Source organism: Gobio gobio (assembly GCF_949357685.1).
Source record: "Gobio gobio genome assembly, chromosome: 2".
NCBI classification, from domain to species: domain Eukaryota; kingdom Metazoa; phylum Chordata; class Actinopteri; order Cypriniformes; family Gobionidae; genus Gobio; species Gobio gobio.
In genome coordinates this window covers 40569002-40582980 of record NC_137098.1, presented here as the reverse complement: position 1 = coordinate 40582980, position 13979 = coordinate 40569002, and the positions used below count along the sequence as shown (strand labels likewise).

General features: G+C 36.8%; 1 protein-coding gene across 1 annotated transcript; it reads left to right on the top strand.

Moving 5' to 3' along the window:
- Positions 1-199: 199 nt before the first annotated feature.
- ptpn5 (protein tyrosine phosphatase non-receptor type 5) lies at positions 200-13973 on the top strand (the record flags this gene model as incomplete). Its single annotated transcript, XM_079844478.1, has 15 exons — positions 200-349; positions 2359-2477; positions 2587-2654; positions 7805-8003; positions 9100-9210; positions 9345-9422; positions 9634-9872; positions 10298-10484; positions 10577-10661; positions 10771-10850; positions 11671-11808; positions 11964-12074; positions 13336-13496; positions 13573-13686; positions 13880-13973. The coding sequence occupies exons 4-15, from the start codon at positions 7836-7838 to the stop codon at positions 13971-13973; spliced, it is 1566 nt and encodes a 521-aa protein (XP_079700604.1). The 5' UTR covers positions 200-349; positions 2359-2477; positions 2587-2654; positions 7805-7835.
- Positions 13974-13979: the final 6 nt, after the last annotated feature.

Below are 13979 nucleotides of genomic sequence, written 5' to 3'. Positions count from 1 at the left end.
CTCGCGAAAGACAATACCTCACACGTCAACACCTATTGAAAACTATACAAAAGGGATCTCACGTAACGAAAATATACTCGGAAAAGAGAGTCAGAGAATATTAAGACACGCGCGCGCGCGCACACACACACACACACACACACAGACACAGACCCTCCTCATTGTGATTGTCAGTAGCTACAGAGAGGCGGGCTCATATGGAGGGCCGCTTTTCGGCTCTGCAGCGACTGCAGCGTCTCCCGCTGCCTGTTCTTCCTCCGCGCGCGTCTCCGCGAGCGCTGTGATGTGAATATTAATGATGCTGCGCGAATCTCCGCGCTCATTTCCATCGCTTTCACCCATCTGAGAGGTAAGAGCGCATCCGTATTTTTCCGTTGACGGTGCGGTTTACATTATTATTCAGTGTCCATTTCATCCTGTGGAAGCGTGTGTCGTGTTTTTGAGGATGCTGAGACGCCCGGTCGACGCAGTGTTGGTATCAATGAAGAGGCGAAGCGAGTCAATGAGCGAGGCGTTTCAGTATGGTGCCTGTACTCCTGTTTATAGGCTACTGGCTGTTTCGTTCTTTAAAAAAACTAGCTCACCGTTGGGCTGTGTGTCATGCTATCATAAGTAGGCTATACATTGGGCTGTCTTTGGTTGGGGAAAACAATGACTGGTAGGAAATTGAAGTAAATGGTATTCATGTTTATGGTGATGAAAAACAGATTTATTTTATCAGTATGCTATAGATGCAGTGGATCATTTTACCAAGTCCATTGAGTGGGTTTTGGAAGACGGGGAGGATGCATTTGTGATCCTTAAATGGCATTCAACAAGTGTAGACTGTCTCATCCCTTCTGCTATGTGCCTGATATTCTCCAGATAGGCTGCCATCCTGTGTGTGTAACTGATGTGTGTATGGGGATATGTGGGCTATTATGCAGACAGACTAATATATTTTTAGCTTTTTTGGGCGTTTTTTTTTTTTTTTCAATAATTCAGACTTTGGATCAATATAATGACTGTCTGTGCAGAAATTATTTTAAAAATGGGTTGTTCGCTTTTAGTCAATGCATTAAGCCAATGAGACTTATATTGCATGGGGAGGGAGACTGCTCTAAATAATCCCCTGCCTGTGATTTCAGACTCCTTCGTTTTCTCTCGTTCTTTCTCACAAATGATCTGTGGCCCTGTCTTTGTCTCTAAAATGTATACAACCAGTTAATCACATCAGCTATGCGTTTTAGAACTGGAGAGTGAGACGGAGAGATGGGTTCTTTGGAAACCATGACAGCTTTCATTCATGGAAATCCAAAGGTGCAGAGCAATATTGGGCCAGTCTGCAGAACAAAAACACACCGATTTAACTCATCCAGCATAAAACGTAATCCTCTCATGCGAGCAAGCACAATGAAACACCGGCCCTATAGTGTAGGGCTGCTATTAAGCAGGTAATCTCTCTCTCTCTATCTCTCTCTCTCTCTCTCTCTCTCTCTCTCTCTATTGCACTCTCTCATGCTGTTCTTTCATTAAAACTATTAACATAGAAAAAAAATCTGTATTACCATTAGCTAATTCTTTGCTGGGGATACAAATTTTTATTTTATGGATATAGACTTCTAATGTATCCACAATGAATCAAGACCATGCTAAATTTCCAACCCTCCACTGTTGTTGTTAAAAGCATTGCTGACATATTAATTTTGTTTTAATCTCAGACTATATTGTTCCGAATAGCGTGTAGAATGTAAAGTCTGCCTCATAGTGCGGAGGGAAGCCGTGGAATATGTTTAGTTTATATTGTTAATACATGTTTGTATGTAGGCCTATAGGTTAGGGTTGACTATAGATGATGGCTTTAAAAAGCCCTATATAATGAATTTGCATCTTATGCGTTCACATTTGTTTCATACACAAAAGGCAGGAAATGTCTATGCCAGATGGGAACTGTGTTTCTCCTTTTATTCCACTATATGGATTGTGTCTGCTGCATGATCCCTTTGCGTGTCTGTATGTGTGGGTGTCAGAGTGTGTGTATCTTTGTGTGTGTGTGTGTGTGTGTGTGGAGGGGGGTGTTGATTGTGGTTCTATATAAACCGTTTGCTGCTGAGTGTATTTGTTTCCATGGTTACCCCCATGCCAATGTAGATCACGTCATCACCAGACCAGACCTCTGCAGCTATTGTTTACTGATTGTAGAGAAAACTGAGTGTGTGTTCAGGTTTTAGATACATCCCCCACAGACCTTAAGTTCTTCATTGTTTTTGGTCTTTTTGTCTAGCCTGTCGCCTATACTGTGTTTGATTCCTGGACGTCTTGCTTGGATTAATCATATCTCCTGCTATATTTTGACCACCTGTCATTTTTCTGTGATAGACACACATGGAGGGCTATTTATTCAATACCGCTCAGTGACTCCATACTGTTGGTTGACTTGGCACGCAGTGTCCTCTGCTTGTATCGCCATCTGTAGCGCCCTGTACAGAGCTGCATGAGTAAGAATGATCATCTACTACCATATCAATACTGCTATTAAATTGAGATTCTTAATGCAATACTAATGCAATCTCACTCATTTCTAATTTTCCTTCTCACTACTCCTAGTTTGTTTTAGGTCCTGAGAGAGGCGTTTGTCACTGTCATGTGAGCCTAACTTTGCTTTTTTATATACAGTAAGTGCTCTATGTTTCTTTATGAAGTATATCTGTTCTTTCTTTCGGAGTGAATTATATTTTTGATTATGCTGTGATTTATGAATGCCGTGTGTTTGTGTGTCATTTTGTATACACACAACACTAGCACACAATTTCTTTTGTCTTAGCAGGTATTAAGGTTTTAGAATTAAGATAAATGTAAAAAAAATTCTGAAAATAGAAATGGCTCTCTCAAGCTAACATAATAATAAGAAATAATTTCAATAATAAGACATAATTTCAATAATCAAGTTATTGATATGTGTTATGTAGTTCAATGACAAAGGAATTTTGTCATTTTAAATTCTGATGTTTTACATTCATGAAAATAAAAAGTTTTAACTGAAGTTATTAGTCTTAACAGAAAAGCTGAGTTTAATTCAATAATAAGTTTTATATTTTAGTATATAATTCAATGCTAGTTACATTTATTTGCAAATACACTACCGTTGAAAAGTTTAGGCTCTGTAAATTAATACGTTTATTGAGCAAGGATGCATTACATTGCTTATAAGTTTCAGTAAAGAAAATAATAACGATATAAAAGGTTTCTATTTTAAATAAATGCTGTTCTTTTGAATTTACTATTCATCAAAGAATCCTGAAAAAAATGTATCACTGTTTCCACAAAAATAATAACCAGCACAACTGTTTTCAACATAAATTATAATAAGAAATGTTTCTTGAGCAGCAAATCAGCATATTATAATGATTTCTGAAGGATACTGTGACTCTAAACACTGGAGTAATGATGCTGCAAATTCAGCTTTGCCATCACAGCAATAAATTACATGTTAAAATATTAAAATGGAAAAGTTGTAAAAATTGTTATAACATTTTAAATAATAATTGTAAACAATACAAATGTAAATATTGCAAATGAAAATTGTAATAATGTAAATTGTTTTTTTTTTAAATAAAATTTAAAATAATAATTGTAAACAATAAAAATGTAAATATTGCAAATGAAAATTGTAATAATGTAAATAATTACAATTGAATACTCATGTAAGTAGACAAGTGGTCAAGTGCAAAGACCGATTTGTACCAGGCTGTAAACATGTTTTTTGCAATATTTACATTTGTATTGTTTACAATTATTATTTTAAATTTTATAACAATTTTTACAACTTTTCTATTTTAATATTTTAAAATGTAATTTATTGCTGTGATGGCAAAGCTGAATAAAATTATGCTGCATTATTTTCCTGTTTAACACTGTAAAGCTGCTTTGAAACAATCTACATTGTTAAAAGCGCTATATAAATAAAGTTGACTTGACTTGACTTGACTTTTTTCTGCTGTAAAGTTGGGCATTTTAACATGGGGCTCAATGAGATTCTGCTCCCTTTTGGAGCCTATCTCTAGTGGCCAGTCGATGAATTGCAGTTTTAGTCACTTCCGTATTGGTTTCAAGAGAAACTGGAGGAGGTTGCTGCTTGGTCTTTAGACAGGCCTTTCCACTCATAGATATACATAATAAAGGCTAAATGTCACCGGCGGCCATCTTGTCACAGGCAAGCTTTCTGGCGGGCTCTGTGGTACCTGATGTAAGGCGAGTGATCTGCACGAACACAAGTACTCGCTGAAATCTTGATGGATTTACAAATGGTTTGGTTTCTTACAAACGTTATTAACGTGGCAATAATTCTGTATGCTTGAACAAATTATGAATAATTATTTATAAGTATGCAGTGTTATAACTACATCTCTGACGTTTATAACAAACCAAACAGTTTGAAAATCGGTAGAAAATTGAGCAAGTTATGGTTATTTAAAAAGTACATGCACCATTAAAACAATGTTACGAGTGAGCGAGCTGACTGTGACAAGATGGCCGCCAGGTGCGGACGTCGACCTTCATTGACCAGCAGTGCGGACGAGACATCTAGCTTTTATTATGTATATCTATGCTTCCACTTGTTTCTGTTTCTTCTTCACCTGTGTTTAGATCCAGAAATTCTGTACTATTTCAGAAGATGCGTAACAGCACCTCCTACTGTATAACAGCTAAAGTAGATTTGAAGTTAATTGTACACTAGGGATGGCCGATACCACTTTTCTTTTTTCTATACGATAACGATACTTTCAAGGCCAGTATCGCAGATATCGATACCGATATGATACCTCTAAACTGAACTTTTAAATTATTAAATTAATTCAATTATTACAATTACTGAGAGTGAAATGGGTAAAGATACCCATTTATCATTTTATTTGAAAGACAATCTAACCTTCAATTGAAGGTTCAACCTTGCAATTTATTAGTTTTATTTTTGTTTACACATGGTTAAAATATGTTTACTTGTAGTGGTAACCATGGAAATCTACAAATACTACGCTCACTGTAAAAACGTGGTTCAATCATTTTCATAAGGGACTGCCAGTGACTGCCTGTTTATTCTGACAGTGTATGAATTATATTACTGTAACATTAGTTACAGAATAGAACATGGTCAATATGAACTTCTAATGTTCAATTTAAACTGCACAAATTATGTAGGCTACAATTTCGATTTGTTTGTTGTACAATAACTCAAACACATTATGTTTTTATTTTATCTTCTGATGAGCATTGTTCTGGGCTGCGTTTCTAAAAGCATCAATGGTTTTTTATAATACGTTTGGGAAACGTAGCCCTGTTTGAATACAGTATCAGCATTGAGTCTTGCAGCATTTGCGTGTGTTCAGATTATGGTTCAGATGAAGCAGGAAATAGTCATATACTACACAATTATTCACTAACATAGGTTATTCGTATTATACGCATTAAATAAATATTTTTAAATAAACAAAATTAAAAAACACCTTAGTATCGATATTTTTATTTGAGTATCAATACTTTTCGATACTCACATCAGTATCAATATATCGATACTTCATATCGATATGCCCATCCCTAATGTACACTACCAGTGGACTAGCCTACATAATAATTCAGATACTCCATATTTTTTTGTCTTTATAAATCAATATTTTCAAACAATGTAAGTTTATTAGACAGTATTTAAAACTATGTGAAAAAAGTATTCAATAGGCTACTCAATCAAAAGAGTTAACACAACTACAAGCCAAGTATACTTAGAATACTTAATTATATTCTTTTAAGTATATCTCGAACAAAAGATTGAGTAGAAGTGTAGGCCTTTTCTGTAAGTATACTTAAGTGCAATTTTAAGTATATTTATGAGAAGCACATAACAAGTACACTGATAGTAGACTTTCCTATTTATTTTTTGTTTAAAAGAAGTATACTAATTACCAAACACACTTAAATAAACGTCTTTTTTTGTAAAGTTATCGTTGACAAATGACACAGATGTTGTCAAGTCGTTCAAGAACAAAAATATATATTACTAAATAGTTTGCTTAGGGCCCATTTAATTCTTGGATTCATTCAGATACCTGCCTGCAGAGGCTATTCTTTCTCCATCTATCCCTGTTGGACAGTTTGTGGCTGGGAATTGGATGCTGATTTAGCAAGTGGCTTGAGTTGATTATGCTTAGGTTTGATGAAAGATAATCTGAGAAGGGTGTGTTATTGTGTGTGTGTGTGTGTGTGTGTGTGTGTGTGTGTGTGTGTGTGTGTGTGTGTGTGTGTGTGTGTGTGTGTGTGTGTATACTTCAACACCGTGATCTCTTCTCTATATAGTTCATTCTGATAATTCAAGAGCATCCAGCTGCAGCATGAATAGAGTACAGGGATAAATAAATTATTAATATTCATCACAGAGGAGAGGTTAAAGAAAGGGGGAGGTAAAGATGGATAAAGGTGAAATGGATAGAAGGAGACCATTCGCAGATGAGGGTCAGATGTATGAAGAGAGAGGGGTAACCATTAAAGAAAGAAGAAATATAAAAAATAATAGATAATAGGGAAAATAAGAAAGGAAGGGAGAAATGCAAAGAAGAGAAGTAACAAGATGAGGGTCAGAGGGAGATAAAGAAGTGAAAGGGGGGGGGTGTATTTGTTGCTGAAGTGACTGTTTTTCTTGTAAATGCAGCCTCAGTGTGTGTGTGTGTGTGTGTGTGTGTGTGTGTGTGTGTGTGTGTGTGTGTGTGTGTGTGTGTGTGTGTGTGTGTGTGTGTGTGTGTGTGTGTGTCCGTGTGTGTTTGGAGCTGGAGTATTGATCAGAGTGATCCACTCCAGCCCTGAATGTTGACTCTGCACTAAAGGTGACGCATCCTGCTCTGTCTGACTTTTTGCTTGTGTGTGTGTGTGTGTGTGTGTGTGTGTGTGTGTGTGTGTATAGTATTTTACACATTATTTGACAAGTCAAGCATATTGTAAGTTTTTTTTTATTAATTAGATGTATTATTCAAAAGAGGTTTGAGTGACGACTGGATTGAATTGGTGGCCTAGGTTCCATCTTCATTTTTTATTGATTTATGGATCATGGATTTAACTAAATGAAATGGCTGGTTTATGTATGGTTATGTAAGTCAAAAAGCCAACTCTGCTTTCACTTTGACAAAGCAGCGATATTGTACACCTTTAATGTTTTTGAAAAGTGATAGTCACTATCAGTGCACAGTAAAGTGTTTAAATATTAAACAGTGTGTTATAAGCATTTCTGCTATGAAAAAGAAAAGTAATACAAATTTGATCAGCAGTAACTCACTTGATGTGTGAATATTTCAGTTTAAATGAGCTCATGCCTTAACATGCTTTGAAACCCCTTATATGGTCAATGGTTCTCATTTGATGAATAAAATATAAAGCAGTATGACTAACAGTAATCATGCTAAATTAGATGGAGAATGTAATGTAATTAGAAAAACCTTACTCGCTGCTGCTCAAACCTCAAATCTTTTCTTAATGCTAATTATTATAGATCTTGTGACAAGATTGCTACAGTGCTGTTCACACTGTATATGGCATAACACCCCATGTTAGCGTTATGTCCGCAGCACTATCTCATTTGCATAGTCCACCTCTAAATGTGTCATTCCTCCCACAGCAATGCCATGAATTATGAGACTGTACTGCAGAAGCTGTAGTGTACTACTCTCTGATTACATTCAGCTGCATTCTTGCTCCTGTTCATTTTATTTTTGCTGTACATATTTACACACTTTTTATTCTATTCTGCCTCTAGTAAATATGGTTTTCTCTGTGTCGGTTTCAGCTGTTTAAAGACAGGAAGTTTCAAGAGCAGCATGGCAGAAGCCCCTGTTGGAGAGGACGCTCCCAAAGAGCAGGAGAGTGCCACCCCACTTACCCACGATCCCCTGCCAGGGGTTGGTGGTGCTCTGTGGGAAAGAGTATTGAAAGCTAGTGTTACAGCTGGAGCTTTCCTCCTGCTGTACACACTGTCTCAACTCACAGTGAGTTCATGCATATTTATGAAATACATCCTTAATACATATCACACTTTATGCAGTGTGCACACCATTGACTATTGATGTCTATTGATTTTTATCGCTGTATTTCATTTATTCCCATGTTCTGGATTTGTCTAAAAGTGGCACATTTGGCTTTTAGCTCAAATTAAACAGCTGATAATGATGTCGTGTAGCTGAATAATTTCCACGTTTTGAAACCAGGAGTGTTTTAAATTTATAATGGAGGCTTTTGTCATGTAAATGGACTATTAAACAGTTGTTGTGGTGTGTCTGTATATCTGTGTGCTTGAATGTCCTTCTGTTTGAGTGTGTTTGTGCATAAGTATAGAAAGACAGGCTGTTCCAGGGTCTGCTGTGATCGACCCTGTAGTCAATAACTGCACCACATGCCTTCCTTTCTGACAAACCAGCAAACAGCTGTGTAAGACTTATATATATAAACTACCATTCAAAAGTTTGGGGTCAATTTTTTTTTGTCAAAGAAATGAATATTTTTTTATTCAGCAAGGACGCATTCAATTAATCAAAAGTGCAGTAACGACATGCATAATGTTCTTTTGAACTATGTATTCATCAAAGAATACTGAAAAAAAAATGTATAACAGTTTCCACAAAAATATTAAACAGCACAACTGCTTTCAACAATAATACTAATAAGAAATGTTTCTTGTGCAGCAAATCAGCATATTAGAATGATTTCTGAAGGATCATGTGACTCTGAAAACTGGACAGGAGCTTTTCCTTCACAAGAATAAATTAAATTTTAAAATAGGCTATATGAAAATAGTCATTTTAACAATAATATTTCACAATATTACTTTAGCCTTGGTGATCATTAGGGACATTTTAAACATTTTGCAGACCCCAAACCTTTCCATGGGAGTGTATTTATAAAGAAATATTAATTAATTAAACTTAACAAAACGCAAATGACAGTTTCAGCCAAATTCTGTGATTCATATAAAACATCTCATATCTTTCTTTGCCATCCCTAGTTATGCAGGTCACTTTTACCTTTTGAAGGGTTTGTCTGTGTGAGCATGTGTAACAAAAAAATGTGTTTTGATATTGTGTTCAGGGTTTGTGGGTCCTTTACATGCTGAATGGATACAGGGCTTTTCCAGCAGCACATAAGGTTTTGGATCTCCTTCAGTACCTTCTCTCCACCAGTGATGCCTATGATCAACAGGTGACGGAGCTAGAACTGAAATGACTTCACTGTCAACAGAATGAAAAAGATTGATGTGAACGAATCATGTTTTAAAGGGTTTCACTGCCATTTGTCATTCATTTTTGAAAACATATGAATGCACTTGTCTGCAGATGGAGATATGGAGGGTGGAGAGCGTGTTGCCCCTCATAGCCACACTCTTCTTAGGTGTAGTCATCCTTGGTACTGGAGTGAGTATGTGTTTTTGCCTTTTGCTACTCAGAGCTTTTGATGACAAACCTCTTAATACAATAACTTGATTTCTGTCAAACTGCCCTACAGCATGTGCTCAGTAAACAGTGTTGCAGCAGTTGATTTGAACTCTACTTTGTTTAGCATGCACTCATTCCTTTGTGTAAAGCTTGAACTTTCCTTTTTTCCCCCCTTTTGCTGTCACAACAGACGCTGTTCTGCATTAAAACCCTGGTGCCTGGCAACCCATCTTGCTTCCCTGATGACCGTCGTCAGTCCATGAGCAGGCAGCCGTCCTTTACATATTCAGAATGGACAGATGCCAAACAGGAGGATTTCTATGAGCTGGATGCGGTTCCGGAGACACCCGTGTTCGACTGCTTTATGGACATGAAGACCGACGCTGATCCTGCCACTCTCACCGTCAAACCTGTTGGCTTGCAGGAAAGGTAATAAAACGGGCTATTTTTTCTGGGTGATTTACTTTTGATTTATTGTACGTCTTATAAATAATTTGTTGTTTGCTTTTAGAATATTCTATGATGGCTTTGTTAGTTCAGTGTTTAATGTGACAGTGTGCTGAATATTTCAATGAGGAAAGAATGATAAACGCAGAAGTGGTGAGGATGGAATGGCTAACCCCTTGTGTCATAATTAAACATTAAAAAGCAATTGTTCAATATTTAAAAGGTAACTTTAAATAAATATTTTAACAACAGATGAATTCTCATTTCATTTATGCAGAATTGTATATCCTAAAGTGCATAAAACAGAACATTTTATAAAAAAGAAAAGTATTAAAAAATAGTTGTGAGTGTGACTTTAACACTGAAATCAGTTGTGATGTGAATGATCGCATCGTTGTGATTTTCAGGAGAGGTTCTAACGTGTCGCTGACGTTGGACATGTGCACCCCTGGTACTACAGAGCCCTATGGAGCGCTGCTGTCCCCTAGAGAGCAGGGCACACAGGAATACCTGCAGAACGCATCCAACCTGCTCACCCCCGAGCAGCTGCACAAGCGCGCACTGGACGACGCTGTACTGCAGGCCGAGTTCTACGTGAGTACCATTCACAGTAACAAGCATATAGACTACAAAACAGTGATCGTAACGTGATGTCACTGCTCATCTTGGGATTCTGGTGGAAACAGGAGACACCCATGAACTTTGTGGACCCAAAAGAATATAATATTCCCGGCGTGGTGAGGAAGAATCGCTACAAAACCATACTACCAAGTGCGTATAATATTCAGTACACAGTTTTATGTGGAAACGTCTAATGAGGTTTGTTCTTGATATTGGCATAACTTTGCATTTGTAAGATCTCTAAATCTCTAAATTGCAGACACACATAGCAGAGTTTGCTTAAAAGCAAAAGAGGAAGATGATTTTCTCAGCACCTACATCAATGCTAATTATTTGAAGGTGAGTCTGTGTTAGCATCAAATGGTAAATGTTACTTTGATGGTTGATATAGTATTTAAATGGGATAGTTCACCCAAAAATGAAAATTCTGTCATCATTTACTCACCCTCATGTTGTTCCAAACCTGTATGAGTTCCTTTGTTCTGCTGAACACAAAATAAGATATTTAGAAGAATGTTTGTAACCAAGCAGATAGAGCAACTATTGACTACCATAGTAGGAAAAAAAATACTATGGTAGTCAATGGTTGCTCTATCTGCTTTGTTACAAACATTCTTCACTCTATCTTCTTTTGTGTTCAGCAGAACAAAGAAACTCATACAGGTTTGGAACAACTTGAGGTTGAGTAAATGATGACAGAATTTTCATTTTTGGGTAAACTATCCCTTTAAGTGGTTTTGATAAAATGTTATAAAATGAACAAATTTGTAGTGTAATGATCACATTTTTAGGGTTGTTAATCATTTAGTGTTTTTGTGAGGGCTCTAAATAGATTAATTCTTGCAACATTTCTGTAACATTCTGTCATTTGTCCTCAAATTTCAGCGAATAAATGTATGAGCCCTAAATTATATGTAAGAAAAGACAATTATGGTGTTTTGTTCAGATTTTTAGCTGTGTGTGCGTGTGTGTTAAATAACCATTTAATGAGATTTTGCAGTTGTATGCACTATTTCAGATCACTTGCTATAAATGTAAATGTAAAATCATAAATGTAAAATCCCTTGCTAGAAATGCTATAGGCAAAAGAGTAAAGGCTTTTTCTCAAAACAAGTTTCTCATTTAAAGGCACCTTTGTTTTTATCTAACGCTGTTTTAGGGCTATGGTGGGAAAGAAAAGGCATACATCGCCACACAGGGTCCGACTGTAAACACAGTGGGGGATTTCTGGAGGATGGTTTGGGAGGAGCGCTGTCCCGTTATCGTCATGATCACAAATATTGAAGAAAAAAATGAGGTCTGGCTATATCCACACATAAACCAGAAATATTTTTTTGCCTAGAAATATTTAGGTGCTCAGGAATCGTGAATGGATTTTTGTCTGAATGGGTTAAAATGAGCTGTGCTGGATTTCAAAATGAATTAAATAAAACTTGTCTGTGTGACCCACAGAAATGCACAGAATACTGGCCAGAGGACAGTGTCATCTGTGAGGGTATCAAGATCACTGTCAAACAGGTCATTCAGGCAGATGACTACAGTCTAAGGATTTTCACTGTGAAGGTCTGTTTTGTGTTTGAGTGTGTTTTGGTAAAAATGACTGACTTGCATTTATATTAATTTATAAGTGAACTAATGATTGATGAACTTAACTACTGAACTAACAGTTAGACTTTTACCATAAACTTTGGTTTTTGGTCAATAAACATTTTTATATTTTATTGGTTGCCATGCATCATGGCATCTTATATTAGTTTTTATATTATTATTATTATTAAAGAAATTTGGCTCACTGATACCAACTGAAGGGATAGAATTTGGAACAAATTGCAATGAAACAAACTAGCGACCCAAAACAGGAAAGTATCAGGAAGTGTCAAGTATATCTTGGTAATGTTTTGGTCTATTAACAAAATGTAGCATATGTCATTACAGCATTGCTACAACATTGAATTAGTTTAAAACCCATGAAAAATTAGACAAATTATTGTATTATATTTTGCATCCTCTTTTCAAATAGAATTCCCCAAAATAATTGAGAAATGCAGATGAAATGCTGTTTTTAAAAGTTAATTATATAAAATAATGTAACTAATAAAGACTAGTCCCGTATTTACTGAAAAGTCTAACCTCCTAAAAGTTTGTGAAAGTGAAGTAGAAAGATATAGGGACAGAAAGGGAGAAGTCCAGATTGAGTGCAATATTTTTCTGCTTCTAGGTGTGTTATCTACTGTTTTCTCTGGAGGCATTGCTGCCATGGCAACAAATATTCTTAGCAATGCAGTGATTCACATAATTAAAGGAAATGTCGTTAATCACAAAATCAGCGTAAGATATCTCAAAGAGATATATCAAAGAATGTGTGTTTGTGTTGAAGCAGCTCTTTATTGCATGTGCAGTTTGTGAACGAGCAACACACTCTGCACTGCAGGTAAAGAGAATACATTTTCTATATATCTAAAACAGTAACAAAGCAACAAATAAAATATCAAGGCCCATTTACACTGCACAGACAGAAGGCTGTGACGCTTCTCGATGTCACAACAAGAATTTAGGAGTCAAAATCACATAATCTGACATTGTGCCAGACAAAAATATTGTGTAGTCTGAACCAGCATCAGAATGTGCTATATAATCTGGTTACTGTCGCCGTTGGTCTGTGTCTGTCAGTGCGGTGTGAATTGGCCTTAAGGGGACACTTTTGGTAATTGGGGTTGGGCTGTTCCCCAGTACTGATGAAAGGCTAGAGACACTCTTGTGTATACAAGTGTGTTCATAAACTGCAAATGTGCATTAAGATGCTGGTGGATGTTTGTGTGTGTAGAGTGAGGGTGAGGAGCGCACTCTCAGACAGTACTGGTACACATCCTGGCCAGATCAAAAAACTCCAGACAAGGCCCCGCCTCTCCTAGAGTTGGTTCAGGAAGTGGAGGAAGCCATGAAACAGGCCCCACCCAACAGTGGCCCTGTCATTGTCCACTGCAGGTAACACATACTGTAAATACTGTGTATATATATATATCATTTTATTTTTATTTTAAATCATTTTCTCTACTCTTAGTGCAGGGATTGGGCGCACTGGCTGTTTCATTGCTACCTCCATCTTGTGCCAGCAGCTAAACAATGAAGGGGTGGTTGACATCCTGAAAACCACTAGCCAGCTACGCTTGGACAGGTAAAATATATTCACTGTATGTTCTGTAAAACACGAGTGTCAGTTTGAGTACTGAGACAGCAGCTGAATAAATATTAGCTGGTTGGCCTCAGTGGTATCTGGGCCAACCTAAAGTCATAGATATGGTGTAATATTATGAAGTATATTAACAGTCGGTCTCACGCTGTTGTTAATGTTGTTGTTGTGTGTTTAGAGGTGGGATGATCCAGACAGCGGAGCAGTATCAGTTTGTTCATCATGTACTCAGCCTGTATGAAAGGCAGCTTCGAAAGACCTCAGAAGAGTAAAGCCTC